The following is a 20,243-nucleotide window of genomic DNA, read 5'->3' as shown; positions in this document are numbered from 1 at the left end:
GAATGAATCCTCATGCTGGGCCCCCAGCACTGCCTGTAATTGAGCATCAGTAATTGTTGTCCACTGCCTTCCTCCTCCATCCTTCCGAGATGGCTGGAAGGCCACCACCCCCTCCATCTTGGGTCCGGATCTCAGCTCTTCCAATCTTTTTTTTTTTTTTATGTTCTTAGTGCTTTTATTTATTTTTTAATTAATTAATTAATTTTAATTGGAGGCTAACTACTTTACAGTGTTGTAGTGGCTTTTGCCATACTTTCATATGAATCAGCCATGGGTTCCCCATGTGTTCCCCATCCTGACCCCCCTCCCACCTCCCTCCCCATCCCATCCCGCAGGGTAGTCCCAGTGCACCATCTTTGAGCGCCCTGTCTCATGCATCAAACCTGGACTGGCGATCTATTTCACATATGGTAATATACATGTTTCAGTGCTATTCTCTCAAATCATCCCACCCTTGCCTTCTCCCACAGAGTCCAAAAGTCTATTCTTTTTAGCTGTGTCTCTTTTTGCTGTCTCGCATATAGGGTCATCGTTATTTTCAAGGACCTCAAGCCTTCAAGTGCCCCTCTCTCTCCTGTAACAACAGTTTCTCTTGTATGGGATGATATCCTCCTCCATGCAAATTGCTATAATATCACTCATCTTCTAAGGAATAGTCGCATGTCCTTCCTGCTACTGCTATTTTACTTGATTTCTCCCTTCCAGCTGACTGTCTTTCTGAAAAGTGCTGTCTGGGCTTGCTGGCTCCACTGTCTTTCCTAAAGTGAAGTGAAAGTCGCTCAGTCATGTCCAACTCTTTGCGACTCCCTGGACTATACAGTCCATGGGATTCTCCAGGCCAGAATACTGGAGTGGGTAGCCTTTCCCTTCTCCAGGGGATCTTCCCAACCCAGGGATCAAACCCAGGTCTCCCTTAGTGCAGGCGGATTCTTTACCAGCTGAGCCACAAGGGAAGCCCAAGAATACTGGAGTGGGTAGCCTATCTCTTCTCCAAGAGATCTTCTTGACCCAGGAATTGAACCAGGGTCTCCTGCATTGCAGATGGATTCTTTACCAACCGAGTTATCAAGGAAGCCCTTTCTTCAGTTGAATTTCCAGAAGTGACCAGAGGGGCAGTGGTGGCAGCACTGAGAGGCTAGCAGGGCTGGCTGCAGGGTGAGACTCTACAAGTACCTGGGGGCAGTGAGTGGGGGCAGTGGAGGCAGCACAAGGGCTTGGAAGAGGCCCTGGGGGCAGGTTCTAGTATCCTCCTGTCTCTCCGGCTGTTCTCTCTCTGGCTCTTCCCACCCTCTGTCTATCTACACTCACTGCCCAGGTTCTCTGCCTCTTGACTTTGACAAGCACCTATACACCCAGTTCAGTTCAGTTCAGTCATCTCCGAATCTTTGCAACCCCATGGACTGCAGCACACCAGGCTTCCCCATCCATCACCAATTCCCAGAGCTTACTCAAACTCATGCCATCCAACCATCTCATCCTGTCATCCCCTTCTCCTCCTGCCTTCAATCTTTCCCAGCACCAGGGTCTTTTCTAGTGAGTCAGTTCTTTGAATCAGGTGGCCAAAGTATTGGAGTTTCAGCTTCAGCATCAGTCCTTCCAATGAATATTCAGGAATGATTTCCTTTAGGATGGACTGGTTGAATCTCCTTGCAGTCCAAGAGACTCTCAAAAGTCTTCTCCAGCACCACAGTTCAAAAGCATCAGTTCTTCAGCGCTCAGCTTTCTTTATAGTCCAACTCTCACATCCATACATGACCACTGGAAAAACCACAGCTTTGACTAGACAGACCTTTGCTGGCAAAGTAATGTCTCTGTTTTTTAGTATGTTGTCTAGGTTGGTCATAGCTTTTTTTCTGAGGAGCAAGCTTCTTTTAATTTCATGGCTGCAGTCACCATCTGCAGTGATTTTGGAGCCCAGAAAAATAAAGTCTGACACTGTTTCCACTGTTTCCCCATCTATTTGCCATGAAGTGATGGGACCAGATGCCATGATCTTAGTTTTCTGAATGTCGAGCTTTAAGCCAACTTTTTCACTCTCCGCTTTCACTTTCATCAAGAGGCTTTTCAGTTCTTCTTTGCTTTCTACCATAATGGTGGTGTCATCTGAATATCTGAGGTTATTGATATTTCCCCTGGCATCCTTGATTCCAGCTTGTGCTTCATCCAGCCTGGCATTTCACATGATATACTCTGCATACAATTTAAATAAGCAGAGTGACAATATACAGCCTTGACGTATTCCTTTCCCGATTTGGAACCAGTCTGTTTTTCCATGTCCAGTTCTAACATGCCCAGTTGCTTCTTGACCTGCATAAAAATTTCTCAGGTGGCAGGCCAGGTGGTCTGGTATTCCCATCTCTTTAAGAATTTTCCACAGTTTATTGTGATCTACATAGTCAAAGGCTTTGGTGTAGTCAATAAAGCAGAAGTAGATGTTTTTCTGGAACTCTCTTGCTTTTTCAATGATCCAACGGATGTTGGCAATTTGATCTCTGGTTCCTCTGCCTTTTCTAAATCCAGCTTGAACATCAGAAAGTTCATGGTTCATGTATTACTGTTCATATCTCCTGGCTTGGAGAATTTTGAGCATTGCTTTGCTAGTGTGTGAGACGAGTGCAACTGTGCGGTAGTTTGAGCATTCTCTGGCATTGCCTTTCTTTGGGATTGGAATGAAAACACCTTTTCCAGTCCTGTGGCCACTGCTGCATTTTCCAATTTTGCTGTCATATTGAGTGCAGCACTTTCACAGCATCATCTTTTAGGATTTGAAATAGCTCAACTGGAATTCATCACCTCCACTAGCTTTGTTCATAGTGATGCTTCCTTGGCTTCACATTCCAAGATATCTGGCTCTAGGTGAGTGATCACACCATCATGGTTATCTGGATCATGTATTTTTTTTTTTTGGTATAGTTCTTCTGTGTATTCTTGGCACCTCTTCTTAATATCATCTGCTTCTGTTAGGTCCATACCATTTCTGTCCTTTGTTGTGCCCATCTTTGCATGAAATGTTCCCTTGGTATCTCTAATTTTCTTGAAGAGATCTCCAGTCTTTCCCACTCTGTTGTTTTCCTCTATTTCTTGGCATTGATCACTTAGGAAGGCTTTCTTATCTCTCCTTGCTATTCTTTGGAACTCTGCATTCAGGTGGGTATATCTTTCCTTTTCTTCTTTGCCTTTAGCTTCTCTCCTTTTCTCAGCTATTTGTAAGGCCTCCTCAGATGGCATTTTGTATTTCTTTTTCTTGGGGATGGTCTTGATCCCTGCCTCCTGTACATTGTCACAAACCTCCATCCATAGATCTTCAGGCACTCTCTCAGATCTTATTCTGTGAATATACTTGTCACTTCAACTGTATAATCATAAGGGATTTGACTTAGGTCATGCCTGAATGGCCTGGTGGTTTTCCAACTTTCTTTAAGTCTGAATTTGGAAATAAGGAGTTCATGATCTGAGCCACAGTCAGCTCCTAGTCTTGTTTTTGCTGACTGTATAGAGCTTCCCCATCTTTGGCTGCAAAGAATATAATCAATCTGATATCAGTTTGACATCTGGTGATGTCCATGTGTTGTCTTCTCTTGGTTTTGTTGGAAGCGGTGTTTGCTACGACCAGTACGTTCTCCTGACAAACCCTTGTTAGACTTTGCCCTGCTTTGTTTTGTGTCCAAGGCCAAATTTGCCTGTTACTCCAGGTGTCTCTTGACTTCCTACTTTTGCATTCCAGTCTCTGGCCGAGGTGTGGGTCTGCAGTGGCCTGCTGCAGGATCGGGGGCACTGACTGGGGCAGTGCATGCACCTGACGTTTTGTAGGAGGTTGCCATTATCTTCATTACCTCCACCATACTTTGGTTTCAGGTCAAACAACAGGGAGGGAATATAGCCATACCCATCAACAGAATATTGGATTAAAGATTTACTGAGTATGGCCCTGCCCATCAGAACAAGACCCAATTTCCCACTCAGTCTCTCCCATCAGGAAACTTCCATAAGCCTCTTATCCTTCTCCATCAGAGGGCAGACAGAATGAAAACAACAATCACAGAAAACTAATCAAACTGATCACATGGACCAGAGCCTTATCTAACTCAATGAAACTATGAGCCATGCCATGTAGGGCCACCCAAGATGGACAGGTCATGGTGGAGAGTTCTGACAAAGTGTGGTCCACTGGAGAAGGGAATGGCAAACCTCTTCATGCGAACCCCATGAACATAATGGAAAGGCAAAAAGAAAGGACACTGAAAGATGAACTCCCCAGGTCGGTAGGTGCCCAATATGCTACTGGAGATCAGTGGAGAAATAACTCCAGAAAGAATGAAGAGACGGAATCAAAGCAAAAACAATACGCAGTTGTGGATGTGACCGGTGATGGAAGTAAAGTCTGATGCTGTAAAGTGCAATATTGCATAGGAACCCAGAATATTAGGTCCATGAATCAAGGCAAATTGGAAGTAGTCAAACAGGAGATGGCAAGAGTAAACATTGACATTTTAGGAATCAGCCAACTAAAATGGACTGGAATGGGTGGATTTAACTCAGATGACCATTATTTTTTTGAATTAATTAATTTTATTTTTAATATAAATTTCTTTATTTTAATTGGAGGCTAATTACTTTACAATATTGTATTGGTTTTGCCATACATCAGCATGAATCTGCCACGGGTGTACATGTGTTCCCCATCCTGAACCCCCCTCCCACCTCAGATGACCATTATATCTAAGACTGTGGGAAAGAATCCCTTAGAAGAGATGGAGTAGCCCTCATAGTCAATGAAAGAGTCCGAAATGCAGTACTTGGATGCAATCTCAAAAACAGCAGAATGATCTCTGTTCGTTTCCAAGGCAAACCATTCAGTATCACAGTAATCCAAGTCTGTGCTCCAACCAGTAATGCTGAAGAAGCTGAAGTTGAACAGTTCTATGATGACCTACAAGACCTTCTCAAACTAACACCTATACACACTTTCAAATTCACCTCCTGCCTGGACTACTCCATTGAACCCCAGCCTCACGTATCCAACTGCCTACATGACACCTCCACTCAGAGTCATCCTTGACCCCGCTTTGCTTTACACCCCACGTCCAACCCACCAGCAGATCCTGTTGCTGCTCCCTTTAAAATAAAGTCTTGCATCTGACATCTTCCCACCCCTGCCATTGCTCTCTCATCATCCCGTGTCACCTGACCGGCCTCCCTGGGTCCTGCCTGCCCTCCTACAGTTTACTTCCCCACCATAGTCAGCAGAATCCTCACTGTCTACTCAGAAGCCCTGCGGCAGCATCCGAGTTCATAGAACTTGCAAGGGTGCCCCTAAGAGGGCAGTGAAGGCCAGAGGCTTCCTCTAGCTCGTCATTAATTAATTAATTAATCTATTATTCATTCTTAATCATCCCCTGTATAGCTCCCCAGACCAGGCCAGTGCTGGGGACACAGACGGGAACACAGTCCAGCCCCTGCCCTCATAATGGCTCCCAGGACTAAATGGGAACTGTCTTCAGAGGAAGGTGGGGAGGGGGAGACAGGGAAGAGGAGCAAGCAATGTCAAATGCTGCACCTTGGGCTTCCCTGGTGGCTCAGAGGGTATAGCATCTGCCTGCAATCCGGGAGAACCGGGTTTGATCCCTGGGTCAGGAAGATCCCCTAGAGAAGGAAATGGCAACCCACTCCAGTATTCTTGCCTAGAGAATCCCATGATTGGAGGAACCTGGTAGGCTATAGTCCACGGGGTCGCAAAGAGTCAGATACGACTGAGCGACTTCACTTTCACTTCACTTAAGACACACACACACTCCACCAACAAGATGCTCCCAGGGGCGGGGTTAGGGTCAAGGCCCTTACAGGTTGCCTTATAGGTGCTGGCTTGGCTCTTCCTCCCTCCCTGGCTCCAGCCCGACTTCCTTGGAGCCCCCACCTGTTGGGAGGAGACAGCCCAGCTCAGCCTGCTCTCCCCTGGTTGATGTCAGAATCTTTCCTGGCCCGGCCCCTTTCTTACTTCTCTGCTCCGACCCCAGCACTAATGTTAAGTGCTGGAGATAGGGCAGAAGGTGGGGAAGAGGGGCTGGGATGGGAAACACAGACAGGCCCCATCTACCCCTTCAGCTCCCTGTTGAATCGGAGGAGAGGCAGACTTTCATAATCCTAAAGGATACATGAAAGTCCAAAAGGGAGGTTAAGCCCAGGATAGGCACTTTGGTCACCAAAGAACAAGCTGAATTGATGCCTGTGGTAACAGAGGCACACAGAAGGCTGGCCTTTGCCTCAGGTCATGCCCGTCCGTCAGGGTGATGCCTGTCCTCAGAGCTTACACCTGCCAGAGACAGGTGTGGGTGCAAGGGCAGTGGGAAGGCCCAGGCGGCTCTCTCTGATGGACCCTTCCTCTCCTGAGTCAGAAACACCAAGCTGCTTTCACAAAACCATCTTGCAGGAAAATTATTATCTTCGACGGGCATTATGCAATTTTCCCATCAGAATTACAGGCTGTGTTTGAAAAGAAATAAAAAGAAATCGAATTTGAAATGCTTCTGTGAAACCACATCACCTTCTTGCAGGTCTGTTAATGGGCTTCAGATACCTTCTCTGGCTTTGAAATAGCTGATCAGACAGTAGCTTATGATGGCAGCAGCTTCCGGGGTGCAAGGTGGGCTCTCGGCACTTATAAACAGTCAGCCTAGGTCACTGGGGCATCCATCTGAGGTAGACTCAGAGCCTTGCAGCTGACTGTGGGTCCTAAGGAGGCCCTATCTCTTCCTCTTCCTTTTATTAGTGCCAGGTCTCTGGTTGGCACTCTCCCCAGCTCACCCAGTGCCCACTAGCTCAGCGCCCACGTCTGTTGGTGTCACTTTACTCAGCTCTGGCTCCGCACTGTGCCATAGAGTCCTGGGATTAAAAAAGATACCAGACACTGCCTAATCATAGCCTCTCATTCAAACAGCAAAGACTGGGACCTCCCTAGTGGCCCAGAGGTTAAGACTTCTCTTCCAATGCAGGGGATGTGGGTTCAATCCCTGGTTGGGGAACTAAGATCCCGTTTGTCTTGTGCCCCCCAAAACCCAAAACAAAACAGAAATAATATTGTAACAGACTCAATGAAGACTTTAAAAGTGGTCCACATCAAAAAAAAATCTTTTAAAAAAAGCAAAGATTGAGCGTACTCTAAACACTGATAGTACAGCAGTGAGTGAGCAGAATAGACAAAGCCTTTGCCCATAGAAAATGCCTGTTCTAGTAAGGGAAGATCCATGATAAAAAGTAAGAAAGCAAAATACACGGGATACTGTGTGCGTTAAGTCGCTTCAGTCGTGTCAAACTCTTTGCAGCCCTATGGACTGTAGCCTGCCAGGCTCCTCTGTCCATAGGGATTCTCCAGGCAAGAATACTGGAGTGGGTTGCCATGCCCTCCTCTAGGGGATCTTAGTATACCAGATGGTAACAAATGTTATGGAGAAAAGACAATCAGATAAAGTGAGAGCAGTGTGCCAGGTTGAGGAAGGGGCAGGGAATTGCTCTTTTGAACAGTGTGGTCAGCAGAGGCCTCACTGAGAAGGTGACATTTGAGCAAAGACATGAAGGAGACAGAGGAATGAGTGCTCTAGTATCTAAGAGGACATCTCCCCAGGCTCAGGGCCCTGCAAGTGCTAAGTGTGTCTAGCATATCTGAGGAGATATCCAGGCGGCTGAAGCAAAGTGAGCAAGAGGGGGAGTAATAAAAGAGGAAGCTGGTGAGGTAACAGGGAGGCAGAGCAGATCATGAGGGGCCATGGGGGCCATGGCCAAGGTCCCCATTTCCTGTGCAACATGACGCCATTAGAGGATTTTGACCAGAAAAACGGCATGATGCAGCTACTGCGTGAAGAAGAGCCTGGAAGAGGGTGAGGGAAGAGGCAGAGAGACCAGCCAGGAAGCCGTTGCAACACATTTAATCCCAGCTAATGATGATGCCACGTGGCTTGGACCAAGATGGTGCCAGGGACACAGGGAGGTGCAGTCCAGCCCCTGCTCCAGCGATGGTGACACACAGTTATTGGCTCAACAATGCATTTTAGAAGTGCAGTTGACAGGTGTGCTGAAGGATCGGATGTGGAGTGAGAGAAGCATCAAGGCTGATAAACTAGAAGGATGGCTTTGCCATTCAGTGCGATGCTTACAATGAGAAAAGCCAGATTTGGAGAGGAGGGCAGCTTTACTGGTGGCTCAGACGGTAAAGAATCTGCCTGCAATGCAAGAGACCTGGGTTTGCTGCCTGGGTGGGGAAGATCTCCTGGAGAAGGGAATGGCTGCCCACTCCAGTATTCTTGCCTAGAGGAGCCCATGGACAGAGGAGTCTGGTGGGCTATTGTCCACGGGGTCACAGAAGAGCTGGACACAACTGAGTGACTACGCACACACACAGGTTTGAGGAGGGGAAGATCAGGAACTTGGTTTCAGACACACTGAATGTGAGATACCAATTCAACATCCAGATGAAAGTGTTAGGCAGCTGGTATACAAGCTGGAGTTCAGAGGCGGGGATGAGGGGAAGATGACAGTTTGGGGGTCTTCAGTATATACATAACTCATATTTTAAGGCATGGGACAAGAGAAATCACTAAGGCAGTGTGGCTAGAAAAGAGAAGAGCAAAGAGAGCTTGAGGCCAGGGACACTTCAGTGTTTGCAGAAAGATGAAGAGGGTCAGCACAGGAGGCTGAGAAGGAACGAGGTGAGGAGAAAATGAAGAGCCAGCAGGCGCTAGACCAGAACCTGTTTCAAGGCAGAGGGAGTGAGCAGCTGTGTCAGATGGTCACGGAAGCTACAAGCTAGGCGCTGACCTTTGGCAGGGAGAGAGGTGAGTCTCACTTACTTCCTGTGAGAAAGGGGGACCACTTGCCTGCCTTCCTCAGAGGACTATGGTACAGCCCACAGGAGACCACGGGAAAACTGTAGAGCTCACTGAATGTGAGCTGTCTGTTTTTATTTATGACCCACTAAACCCAGAACCTGTTGAAATGATGGGAGGACGTGTTAGGCACAATTGATTTTAAAGATGCTTCTGGCTCCATTATCGCCTCATAAAAAGGCTCATTTCCTGCTGTTCCTCAGGAGGACACTCAAGCAAGGATGAAAAAGTCCCCCTCAGAGGTGGAAGCCATCAGGACTGATATTTTTTATGGGTGGTTAGTGGAAATTCTGGGAAAGGGTAGAAGCAAATAATGGAACCAAACACTGCTCACTGAATCTTTACACAAGATGACAGGTGCTGCCCTTCCAGAGGGAATTGGGTGACCCTGTGCCTCACAGCAAGGGCTCTGTAGAGAAAACTATCAACCAGGGGCAGCCATGGTCTCACTGAAAAGCAAGCAGAAGTGGGGGGGCGGGGGTAGGGTGGTGAGAGGGAGCTAGAGAGGAGGAATCGTGAGGGAAAGTGGAAAGAGTCTGAGCTTTGGAGTCAGGCACGTCTGTATAGGAACCACGATCACTGGATGGTCTTTGCAAGTCACTTGACCTCCCTAGCCCTCAGTTTCCTCATCTGCAGAAGGAAATGGTAGCGATTCCCAAAGGTTTTCCTAAGAAGCGAGCTGATATATGGGGAAACGCATTTCGGGTCATTAGCTTCCCTTCCCTTTAGTAGCAGCGGTGTCTCTCCAACTCAAGGACCCGGTCCTCCCCCTTCTTTGCCAGAACCAGTTCTCAGGACAGCATTAATATGGACAGCATTGTGAAACTGTTTGAGAATCCTTCCTCCACCCCCTCCACCCTCACCCATGAGGCTACAATTTTCAGAGCTCAGGGTAGGTTAGGACATGCCCTGAAGGACAGCAGAAGCCTGGTGGGGGGTGAGGAGAGGGAGGAATGTGGGGGGCAAGAGGCAGGTGTGGGGCCTTTTCCAAGAGAGCCTCACCCTCCTGCCCCCTCCGCCTGGCTGACAAACGTGGTCTCCAGAGTCAGGCTGAGGTTTGAACTCTAGACCTGCCATTGACTAACCTGTACCTAATTTGGCTGAAGAAATGTGTTTCTGAAGATTAAAAAGTATATACCTTCCTTGCAGATGCGTCCTAAGAATTTAATGAGATACTGTGTGCTAAGTTGCTTCAGTCATGTCTGACTCTTTGCGACCCCATAGACAGACAGTAGCCTGCCGGGCTCCTCCATCCATGGGTTTCTCCAGGCATGAATACTGGACTGGGTTGCCATTTCCTTCTCCAGGGAACAAGATACTAGATATCAGGTAATTAGCAAGGTGCCTGGCACCTAGAAACTAGGTTCCTGTGGTCATTGTGTGTTTCTACTTGTTTCTGTTCATTCTCCTCTGTGATCATGGATTGCATCCCATTTCTCTTCTTGCTGATCTAGGGCAGGACCTGCAATGGTGAGGAAGCTTAGCTTTAGTGCTGCCCGGAGCAGAGAGGGCCTTAGAATGAAGAAGCAGGTTGTAGTTCAGGACTGCGAGACAAAGGCAAAAGGTAGGAGCCGGGAAGGTATAGGAACAAAGAGGAGGTGAAGAGTGATGCACGTGGAGGTGACAGCCTCCCGTGTTACTGTGAGCATGGATGAGATGACCGAGCTTTCCTGCTTCCGGAGCTGGTTCTGGAGGGCATGGACGGTCAGTGTGGGGTAAGGCTTGTTTAGACAAATGGCCTTGGCCCCCCAGAGCCACGTTCTGCCTCTCTGCTCTGCTCCGACTTGACATTTCTTGATATCCATGTGATTTCTGCCTCTGACCTGTCCCAGACCTGTTTTCACACTGCACAAATCCCCCTTTCTCCAAACCTGACCTCAGCCCGTGGCCTGATTTAGGCTGTGTGATTCCCATTTGGTTCATGCAGATGGAAGTGTGAGTACAGCTGTAAGACCATCACTATGTTTACAAAAGCAAAATGAAAGAACGCATCCCTGTGAAGGTGGACATGAGTACTGTGTCCTTTCTTGGAGGACTTTTATTTTAATTGGCATAGTTCTGGGAAAGTGCTAACATCATGCAGATGAGGTGTGAACTTTGAGTGCCCTGAAATACTTTGTTTGAAAACGCTCCTGTGGGAGATGGATAAGGGCTATAAGGATTCTTGAAAGATCCTTTCTGGGCCTTAGAGACTTGTTAAAGGAGTTTTTCACTTAAGTCTGAAGTTTGGGTTACTTGCTCTGAATTTAGGTCCTTCAGTCTTCAGAATGTAAAATACCTGGTCCCCCAGTGCCCCATCCAAGGCTCTCCCAGCTACACGAACCTTTAAATAAGGGGACATTCTCCTGAGGCTTCATGGCTTTGCAGCTGTCACTGGGTACTCCATCCTCTGTACTCAGGTGGTACAAATCGGTTCTAATACCAGTGTGGCCTAAATGTGAATAAGAATAGGGACTTTTCTTGTGGTCCAGTGGCCAAGACTTCTCTCTACTAATGCAGGGGATGCAGGTTTGATCCCTGATCAGGGAACTAGATCCTGCATGTTGCAACTAAGACCCAGTGCAGCCAAATAAATAAAAATAAATATTTTTTTATCTAAATAAAGAATAAGAATAGTAACTAGTATTGATGCTAATACAGGCATAGGATTAGCACATTACTTGAATTAGGTCATTTTGTCCCCATAATAACACTATGTGGTAGATACACTTTTTAACTCAACATTTCAGAGATGAGAGAGCTAAAGGAAATCAGTCTCACTAAAGGACACAGAGCTAGTCATGGTGCCGTCAGGGTTTGAATTTAGGTGTAATAACTAGGGCTTATGTCCACAACCACGCTACTTTCCTGCCTGCTGGATTAGTAAAGATGAAAAAGATTGATAGTATCCAGTGTGCCCAAAGTTGTAAAAACATTGGCACACACATATACTTGAAGAAGTATCAGTTGGTACAGACATTTGGAGGACAGTTTGGTAGGTGCCACCAAAACTGTCAATTTGCTTCATTGTTGGATCATTCTTGGAAATTTATGACATATAAAGAAAATACATTCACAAGTGTTCAGTAGAGCATCATGTATAGAAACAAATATCCACCAATAATACCAGTTAAATAAGAGACCATCCATGCTATAGAATTCTACACATAAATCCAAAAAAAAAAAAAATGGTGTGGCTTTGCTTTTCCACTGATTTACTAAGTATCCACAGCACTTGGATTTGGCTGTGAACAGGCCAGACTCTCTCCAATCCTGAAGAGCTTTGGTTCTACTTTAAGAAAAATATTTAAGGACTTCCCTGGTGGCCCAACAGCTAAGACTCTGCACTCCTGATGCAGGGAGCCCAGGTTCGAGCCCTGGTCAGGGAAATAGATCTCATACGCCACAACTAAGACCCGGTGCAGCAAAATAAATAAATGAAATAAATATATTTTTTAAAAAAGAAAGAAAAATGTTTAGTTTCTCAAATACATTTTTCCAAATGGTTCCTGTGCTCTTATTTCTTTGGATAACACAATCAATCATGCAGAAGGTATGTAACCACAAGATGAAACAACGGACAGGAAGAAGCTGTTCTAAGGCCTGCACACATGGACGACCATCCTTGGAGCCTCCGTGGCTCTAAAGATACAGATGGAATGCCAGTACCATAAACAAACACTCATGGAGAGCCTCAACAATTCCTGAGTTATATACTACGAAGGCAAAATCAAGGTGTCGTTAGTTGCAACTTGACAACCAAGGTTTCATTGTAATATAAGGTATGTCTGCAGGGCCAGCCAGCTAACCTAGTGCTCCCTTAACTCCACCCACATTGACTTTTTAAAATTATTATTATTTTTATTTATTTGGTTGCTCTGGGTTTTCCTTACTGCATGTGGGCTTTCTCTAGTTGTGGGGCGCGAGGGCTACTCATCGCTGCAGCGCGCAGGCTTCTCACTGCGGTGGCTTCTTGTGGCAGAGCGCAGGCTACAGGAGCGAGGGCTTCAGCTGTGGTAGCTGGTGGCTCTAGAACACACAGGCTTAGCAGTCGTAGAGCATGGGCTTAGTTGCTCCACAGCATGTGGGGTCTTCCCAGATCAGGGATCAAACCCAAGTCCCTGCACTGGCAGGCAGATTCTTATCCACTGCACCACCAGGAAAGTCCCTACCTTTTTTAGTAAAGTATTTCTTCAAGAGCAAAAGGACCCTCATCAGACAGTATCTCATAACTTGGATCTCGTGCTTGGATTTCTTTTTTCTTAGTCTTGACCTGGCTTACCCTAATTTGAGGATCTCAAATGCTCTCAAAATCAACAAAAGGAAAGCTCAGATGCCATAGGTACCAACAAAGAAAGTTTTTCATGATATGATAGTAAGGGGAAAGTGTAAAAATCATGGTGCAGAATGAGATTTCAATATGATGCAGTTTTTGTGGGAAAGGATGTATCTAATGTTTATGCACACACGCACACACACGCACACACACGCACGCACGTTGTACCTAAGTATAGTAAAAGATCTGGGCTGATATGTACCACACTGTAACATTCTGGAGAGGGAGGTGGCAGAAGGCAGGATAGATGCTAGAGTGGAGTGCTCAGCATTTACACTGTGCTTCTGTGATGCTAAATTTTCCCACAAAAAGCGTGTATTATTCTGAAATTAAAAATCAAAGAAAAAAACTGGATGATGCAGGCCATGTAGGCAAAACTTGGGAATTAAGAAATTGCTGTGGATTCGGCAGCAGGTAGAGGACATGGGCAGGATGGCCATGGTTTCTGGGTTGGTGTGGAGACTCCTTGAGCAGGTCTCTGGTCTGCTAAGGAGGGGTTCCCCCAGACAACACCAGCCACACTGCAGGTGACAGTTCATGAGGCTGTAAATCAAGGTATGGAGGAGGAGATGGAAAGAGCTGGGAAGGTATTTCTACTTGGGGAAGAAGTTGCCCTGTACGATGGGGTTAGTCAAGGCCTGTGGAAAAAATATGGAGATAAGAGGACCATAGATACTCCCGTATCAGAGTCGGGTTTTGCTGGAATTGCTATAGGTGCAGTTCTGGCTGGGTTAAGGCCCATTTGTGAATTTATACCCTTTTATGCAAGCCATTTACCAGCTTATAAACTCAGCTACCAAGACCTATTACACGTCAGGAGGCCTTCAGCTGGTGCCCTTAGTCTTCAGGGAGCCCAGTGGCGCCCCAGCAGGCGTAGCTGCCCAATACTCACAGTGCTTTGCTGCCTGGTATGAGCGCTTCCCAGGCTTAAAGGTGGTCAGTCCCTGGAATTCAGAGGACACAAAAGGACTTATTAAATCTGCCATTCAGGGTAAGTCCAGTGGTGGTGCTGGAGGTGAACTGATATATAAAGTTCCTTTTGAACTTCCCCAGGAGCTCAGTCAAAAGATTATCTGATCCCTATAGGGAAAGCCAAACTAGAAAGGCAGGGTACATGTGCAACCATAGTTTCTCATTCAAGACCTGTTAGCCACTGCTTAGAAGCTCAGCAATGCTATCTAAAGAGGGACTTGAATATGAGTTGATACATTTGCAGACCATCAGACCAATGGACATTGAAACAATAGAAACCAATGTCGTGAAGAGCAGACACCTTGTTATTGTGGAAGGGGGCTGGTCACAGTTGGCAGTAGGAGCTGAAATCTGTGCCAGGATGATGGAGGGTCCTGGGTTCAATTTCCTGGATGCTTCTACAGTTTATGTCACCGCCACTGATATCCCTGTGCCTTACGCAGATTCTAGAAGACTCTGTACCTCAGGTTAAAGACTTCATATTTGCAATAAAGAAAACACTAAATATCTAGTTTGGACTTGAATTTCAGGTCATTGGGATTTACTTAAAATACTTACTGACACTTCAGCTGGACTATCCTGTAAGACCTTCTGATTTGTAAAATTATCTCTAAAAGCAACAACGGATGTTTTTATACTGGGAAGAAGTTTAAATGTGTTTGTGGAAAAGCTCTCCACTCTTCTGCCTAAGTTCCATGCTCTTTTGGTCTGCTACAAGCAGCTGAGTTCTCTGAATAAGATTCACGTACAATTTTATCCTCTCGCTAGAAGGACAAGGTTTAAATGTGGCAAAGTCCTGATGAAAGATATATCCAAGAAAGGATAACTTAAATGTAAAAATAAAAGCATACAATCTACATTTGCTGTTAGACTATTTTGATGAGGAATAAAGGAATTCCTACTTTGAAAAAAAAAAAAAGGAAGTCAGCATGGAATTTACGGGGAGCTGTTGCAGGATTTAGGCAGGCAGTGAATGTGGTCAGTTTTGCACCAATGTGGAGGATGGTCTGGGGAAAAGTAAGAAGATGCTGGAGCCAGGACAACCAGTGAGGAGACCATGGAAGGACTTAGATGCTAAGGCTGTGGACACAGTGGATCTTGGAGCCTGGCAGCTGTGAAGGGGTGAGAGGTGGAGAGCTGCAGGCAGCTGGGGATGTTCTCAGTGGGGCTGCTGGAGAAACAGCCGTATTCTGGGGGCAGCTAAAGAATTCAGTGTGGGACACGTATGAGCTGAGCACAGGAAACCTCAACCACGGGGTCCAGCTTGGGCCTTCAGGAGACAGGTCACCTCTCACACGTGACTTCATGTCGGGCAGTTTCCCTTGATCACTCAGCATATGTGTCTTAGGAGTGAGTGGGGGATACAGTGTCAACGAATGAAACAATCTCCCAGGAGAAGTGTCACACACTCTGTTGGAACTTGGAAATGCTCTCCCGGCAGACCTGTGAGTGTGGGCATGTTTCTGTATTCACAGAGTGTTTCTTTTGACCAAAAGGGGGGACCCCCCACGAGGGAAGCTTGAGCTCGGAGTAGGCTTCGAGCTTCTGGGGAGAGGGGGTACCCTGGGGGCCTCACTCACCCAGTGGATGCCCAAGCCAAGCTGAGTTACTGTCCCCTCTAAGGTATCTCCCACTCCTCCATCCCTCCCTAGCTATAGACTAGGTGCTCCAAACCAGAGGCTGTTTATAATCTTTGGGCCTGAGCCTGGAGGCACCTCTGACCTCCTCATTGTATATAGTTCCCTCAGGGCTGTGGGATTTTCTGGGCAAGGTACCCACCAACTAAGGAGAAGTTCACCAATTCATCCCAAATACGTGCTAGGTACCTACTGCCAGGAACAACTCCAAGGACTGAGGCAGAACTGTGGGCCAGCGCAGCCAGTCTCTGCCCTCCTGAAACTCGGAGACCATTCAGTCGGCATCAAAGCTCTTCCTGCCCCTGCCGGTGACATTCTGGGCTTTCCTGTGGAGCATGAACAGTGCTGTCTGATCACTGCTGGACCCAGGCCGGGGGAAGGCAGGCTCTGGGGTCAGCTGAATCTGCTCTGAGGAAACCCCCACCAGAGCTGAACTTGGGCACCTGTGGAAGCTTGCACTTTGAAAAGCATATGGAAACCCTCAGCCCCAATGTGTTATTGAGAATAAAATCCCAAACCAACCTCGAAGTGAAGCTAAGCAAGATCAACAACATTCTGATTTTTCTCCCTCATGTTGGTGATCAAGGCTGTCCTTCCCAATGTTAATTATTAGATTCTTCTTCAAAAAATTCTCTTAGGTTCTCAAGCTTTAAGGGTGCCCTACACATTGCCCAAAGCAAAATAGAGCAGGATAACATGAGTGGCCCAGGAGCGTGGGGCTCAGGCTTCTCTTTGCCCTCCTTGTCCAAGGGAGCCTGATCCAGTGTGTGTAGTCTCGACGGCAGGGGAGGCCATGGGGGTGACGCTCCTCAGGGTTAGGTGTGGCTGGAGCAGACCCGGCAGTGCCTGGACGCCGAGAGCATGGGCTGCCCTCCAGTTTGGACACAGTCCAGCCATCCCCACCAGAGGGCAGGTCAGAGCCTGGCTCCCAAGGGGAAGGGTCTGAGATGGAAACCTCAGGTGTGGCTCAGTGGGCCCATTGGTGTTCAGCACACACCAGGTACCCTGGACACAGCCCCTCCTCGCAGGACTGCCGAGACTCTAGGGTGCCCCCACCCTGGGGCAGGCTGTCTCCACACCTAGGTAGGTAGAGCCTCTGCAGCAGGTAAGGGTGTAGGGTGGACAATGTCACCATGTCAAAGCCGTCTTGCTCCCTGAGCCCAGCTCTCTTCACTAAATACCTGTGATCCTTCTTTACAGAGCGACGAGGTCCTCACAGTCATCAAAGCCAAAGCTCAGTGGCCAGCCTGGCAGCCTCTCAACGTGTAAGTAGCAATGCCCTGTCCAGCCCCCGTCCTGGCCTTGTACTTGGAGCTGCCCACCTATTGGCCACCACATGCCAGTCACGTCGTACAAGTCGGTACTGCCTCTTAGGTGAGGTGCACTGCCCACTGCCCATGGGTAGAGTATCAAGTATTTCCACTCCTTGGGGAATGCGGGCTTGGTATCTGTGTCCCCCGTGGCTTGAACATCAGAGTATCCAGACATTGGAGGTGTTAGGAACATGGTTAACTATAAGACATCAGGGGGAGAATTCTGCACTGAGATATAAAATTGAGGGTCACCAAGGCGTGGGAAACAATCAACACCGAGGACGTGGATGACAGAGAGAGCCAGAGAATGAGAGTCCAGGGCTTGGAACGGAGTCCCGAGGGAGCTCTAACATTTAATGCTGAGGAGGACTTGCCTGCAAAGTAAGCAAAAACAGAGTAGCAAGGAGATTAGGGAAGGAAGCTTGGGATCAGGGAAACCGAGGAAAGAAAGCATTCACAGAGACAGCGGGGAAGTCCCCGGTGGTCCAGTGGTTAGGACTCTACGTTTTCACTGCCAAGGGCAAGGGTTCATCCTCTGGTTGGGGAACTAAGATCCTGCAAGCCTTGCAGTGTGGCCAAGCAAAGAAAAAAAAGAGAGAGAGAGAGAGAGTGACCAGCTGTGTCCAGTGTAGCTAAAAAATCAAAGAAGTTTGGAGCTGCACAATGCCCATTGGATTTATCAACATCATCAGTGACCTTATTGGGAATCCTTTCTGCTGAGTAATGGGGAGAGGGGACACAGCCTGGAACAGGGTGAAATGTGAACAGAAGGTGAGGTTATGGAATTAGTAAGTGCAGACAGCTCTTCTGCGAAGTTTGCTGTGAAAGAAGAGAGACTGGGCAGGAGATCCAGGAGGATGAAAGAATTGATGGAGCCTTTTTCTTTTTTTTTTTAAGATAGAGGAGACTTATTGAAAACTTGAAAAAAATATTTGGGGGCACCTTCTCACCCTTCACCCACCCCTCAGACTTCCTGGGACCCTTGTGAAACAGGATTGATCCATGGCAAACGCCGATTTCCCAAACTCCCAAATCTTCTGCCCTCGTGCTACCAGCTTAAGGGAAAGGAATTTTCCTTTGGTTTTCCCATACCCCAGTCTCCCCTTTCCTCTTCCAAATCTCATTAGGAAGTCAAATTAGGAAGCCTACGTGCAGCCAAGTTTTGCTTTGCAGAAAAAGCCCTGCCCCTCCTTGTGAGCCTGCTCGATTGAGGTTAATGGGATTCCAGCCTCCCTCGGGCCAGTGGAAAGCCAGGCTGACCTACTTTGTGAGGTCCTGCCTGGCGAAACTGACTTGTTTTACAATGATCTTCATCTTTATCCCCAGGACCACTTCTCAAAGGACAGCCATGAATGAACAAATTAGCTGCTGACTTGTTTAGCTCAATAAATCAAGCTGCTGCTCCAACAGCCCAGAGCACAGGTAGAGACCAGAAAGACAAATTCTGAGCAAAATGCGCATCCTTCATGAGTTCCTCCAGTACCAGAGTAGAAAATGCCCAGCTTTCCTACAAATCAGTGCTGAATTTTCACCACCCAGTTCTTCCAGTGTAATCTGTTAGGAATTACTGAATCTTTTAAAAATAAGTTTTATTCCCTTTCTTATAATGTATCCTGTAAATCATCCCCTTAATTATTCCCAGCCATTCTGTTTAATTAACATGTGTTTAGTCAGATTTGTTTGCGAGAAAAATAACAGGTTAAACAGCGACATAGTCATCACCCTTTCCAAAAATCATGCCTCTGGAGGGTCTGTGCTCCCTTACTGGTTTCAGTCATGGTTCCCGGGGGGGTTCCCAGGGGTCCAGACGCATCTCTCTCTCTCAAATCAGGGCTACAAGTTTCAGAGCCCTCCAGTCTCCTGGAGAACCCGCCCAAGTCCACTAATTTCCTCAGGATTGTAAAAAAAAGACTGGCGTTGAACCTGAGAAGCCAACAGTAGATCTAAACGGGCCAGATGGACCTGGAGCCCTGGATGCCTCCAGGTTATATACAGTTTTCCAGGGTAGAAACTTCAGGGAAACATTTCTCCACCCACGCAGAACTTCAACTTAGTGAATGACCCTGGCGCCACCTAGTGTCAAGATTGAGTTTCTGCAACTTTGAAAGCTCTGTATTGGAGACATTTGAAATGAACAGAAGGGACAAAATGCGACTTGAGTCTCACTGACGGTCGTTGTTCAGTCGCTAAGTCTGGTCCGACTCTGCGACCTCATGGACTGCAGCACCCCAGGATCCTCTGTCCTTCACTATCTCCTGGGGTTTGTGCAAATTCATGTCCATTGAGTTGGTGATGCTAACTATCTCATGCTCTGCCGCTCCGTTCTCCTTTTGCCTTCAGTCTTTCCTAGCATCACGGTCTTTTCCAATAAGTCAGCTCTTTGCATCAGGTGGCCAAGTATCGAAGCTTCAGCTTCAGCAACAATCCTTCCAATGAATATTCAAGGTTGATTTCCTTTAGGATTGACTGGTTTGTTCCGCTTGCAATCCAAGGGACTCTCAAGAGTCTTCTCCAGCACCACAGTTCGAAAGCACCAATTCTTCAGCCAGAGTCTAACTGATACAGATCTGTAACTTAGATTGGTATAGTAAGTCTAGATTGGTATAGAAAGACCATAACAATCCTTAATTGCCTCTTTTCTTTCGTCGTGTTTTTGAAAGTTTTGTTTAGAAAAGCCCATGAATGAGAAGGAAATCCACATTTACCAAGTCATAGTATAATGCCAGGCATGATGATAAGCAGTTTCCTCACTAAAAGCCCTGGGGTGGGGTCTGAGGATGCTCCCATTTTGCAGATTAGTAACTGCAAAGGGAGGTGAAGTCAAAGCTGTTGCCGCATCCAGCGGTTTCTTCCAGTCCCCTTTGTCCCCCCCCCACCCACACCACACTGCCTCTCTGAATGTAAAAAAACAAAACGTATCTCCATGCCTTCATTTTGTTTTCATTTTTCTGGCATGAATTATCTGTGTATAACTTTCGTTCACTATCAGAATCGTCAGGTTTTGCTTTTGCAGATTTAGACTAGCTCTGTAGATGCTGTGCTCATGCTCAGTGGCTCAGCCCTGTCTGACTCTGTGCGACCCCAGAGACTGTAGCCCACCAGGCTCCTCTGTCCATGGGACTCTCCAGGC

At 47.1% G+C, this 20,243-nt stretch overlaps 1 protein-coding gene and 1 pseudogene across 1 annotated transcript in view; both read left to right on the top strand.

Moving 5' to 3' along the window:
- Nucleotides 1–20,243, top strand: part of SPON1 (spondin 1) — a 313,280-nt gene that overhangs the window by 275,959 nt on the left and 17,078 nt on the right. Inside the window, exon 7 of the mRNA XM_069554328.1 lies at nt 17,001–17,065. Coding sequence (XP_069410429.1) covers nt 17,001–17,065 — 65 coding nt within the window. The remainder of the gene's footprint in view (nt 1–17,000; nt 17,066–20,243) is intronic.
- Nucleotides 13,624–14,728, top strand: LOC138420823 (pyruvate dehydrogenase E1 component subunit beta, mitochondrial pseudogene; annotated as a pseudogene).

The sequence above is a fragment of the Ovis canadensis genome, chromosome 15 (genome assembly GCF_042477335.2).
Source record: "Ovis canadensis isolate MfBH-ARS-UI-01 breed Bighorn chromosome 15, ARS-UI_OviCan_v2, whole genome shotgun sequence".
In the NCBI taxonomy this organism is placed as follows: domain Eukaryota; kingdom Metazoa; phylum Chordata; class Mammalia; order Artiodactyla; family Bovidae; genus Ovis; species Ovis canadensis.
Note: the sequence above shows the minus strand (reverse complement) of the source record. Positions and strands in the feature narration are given on the sequence as shown.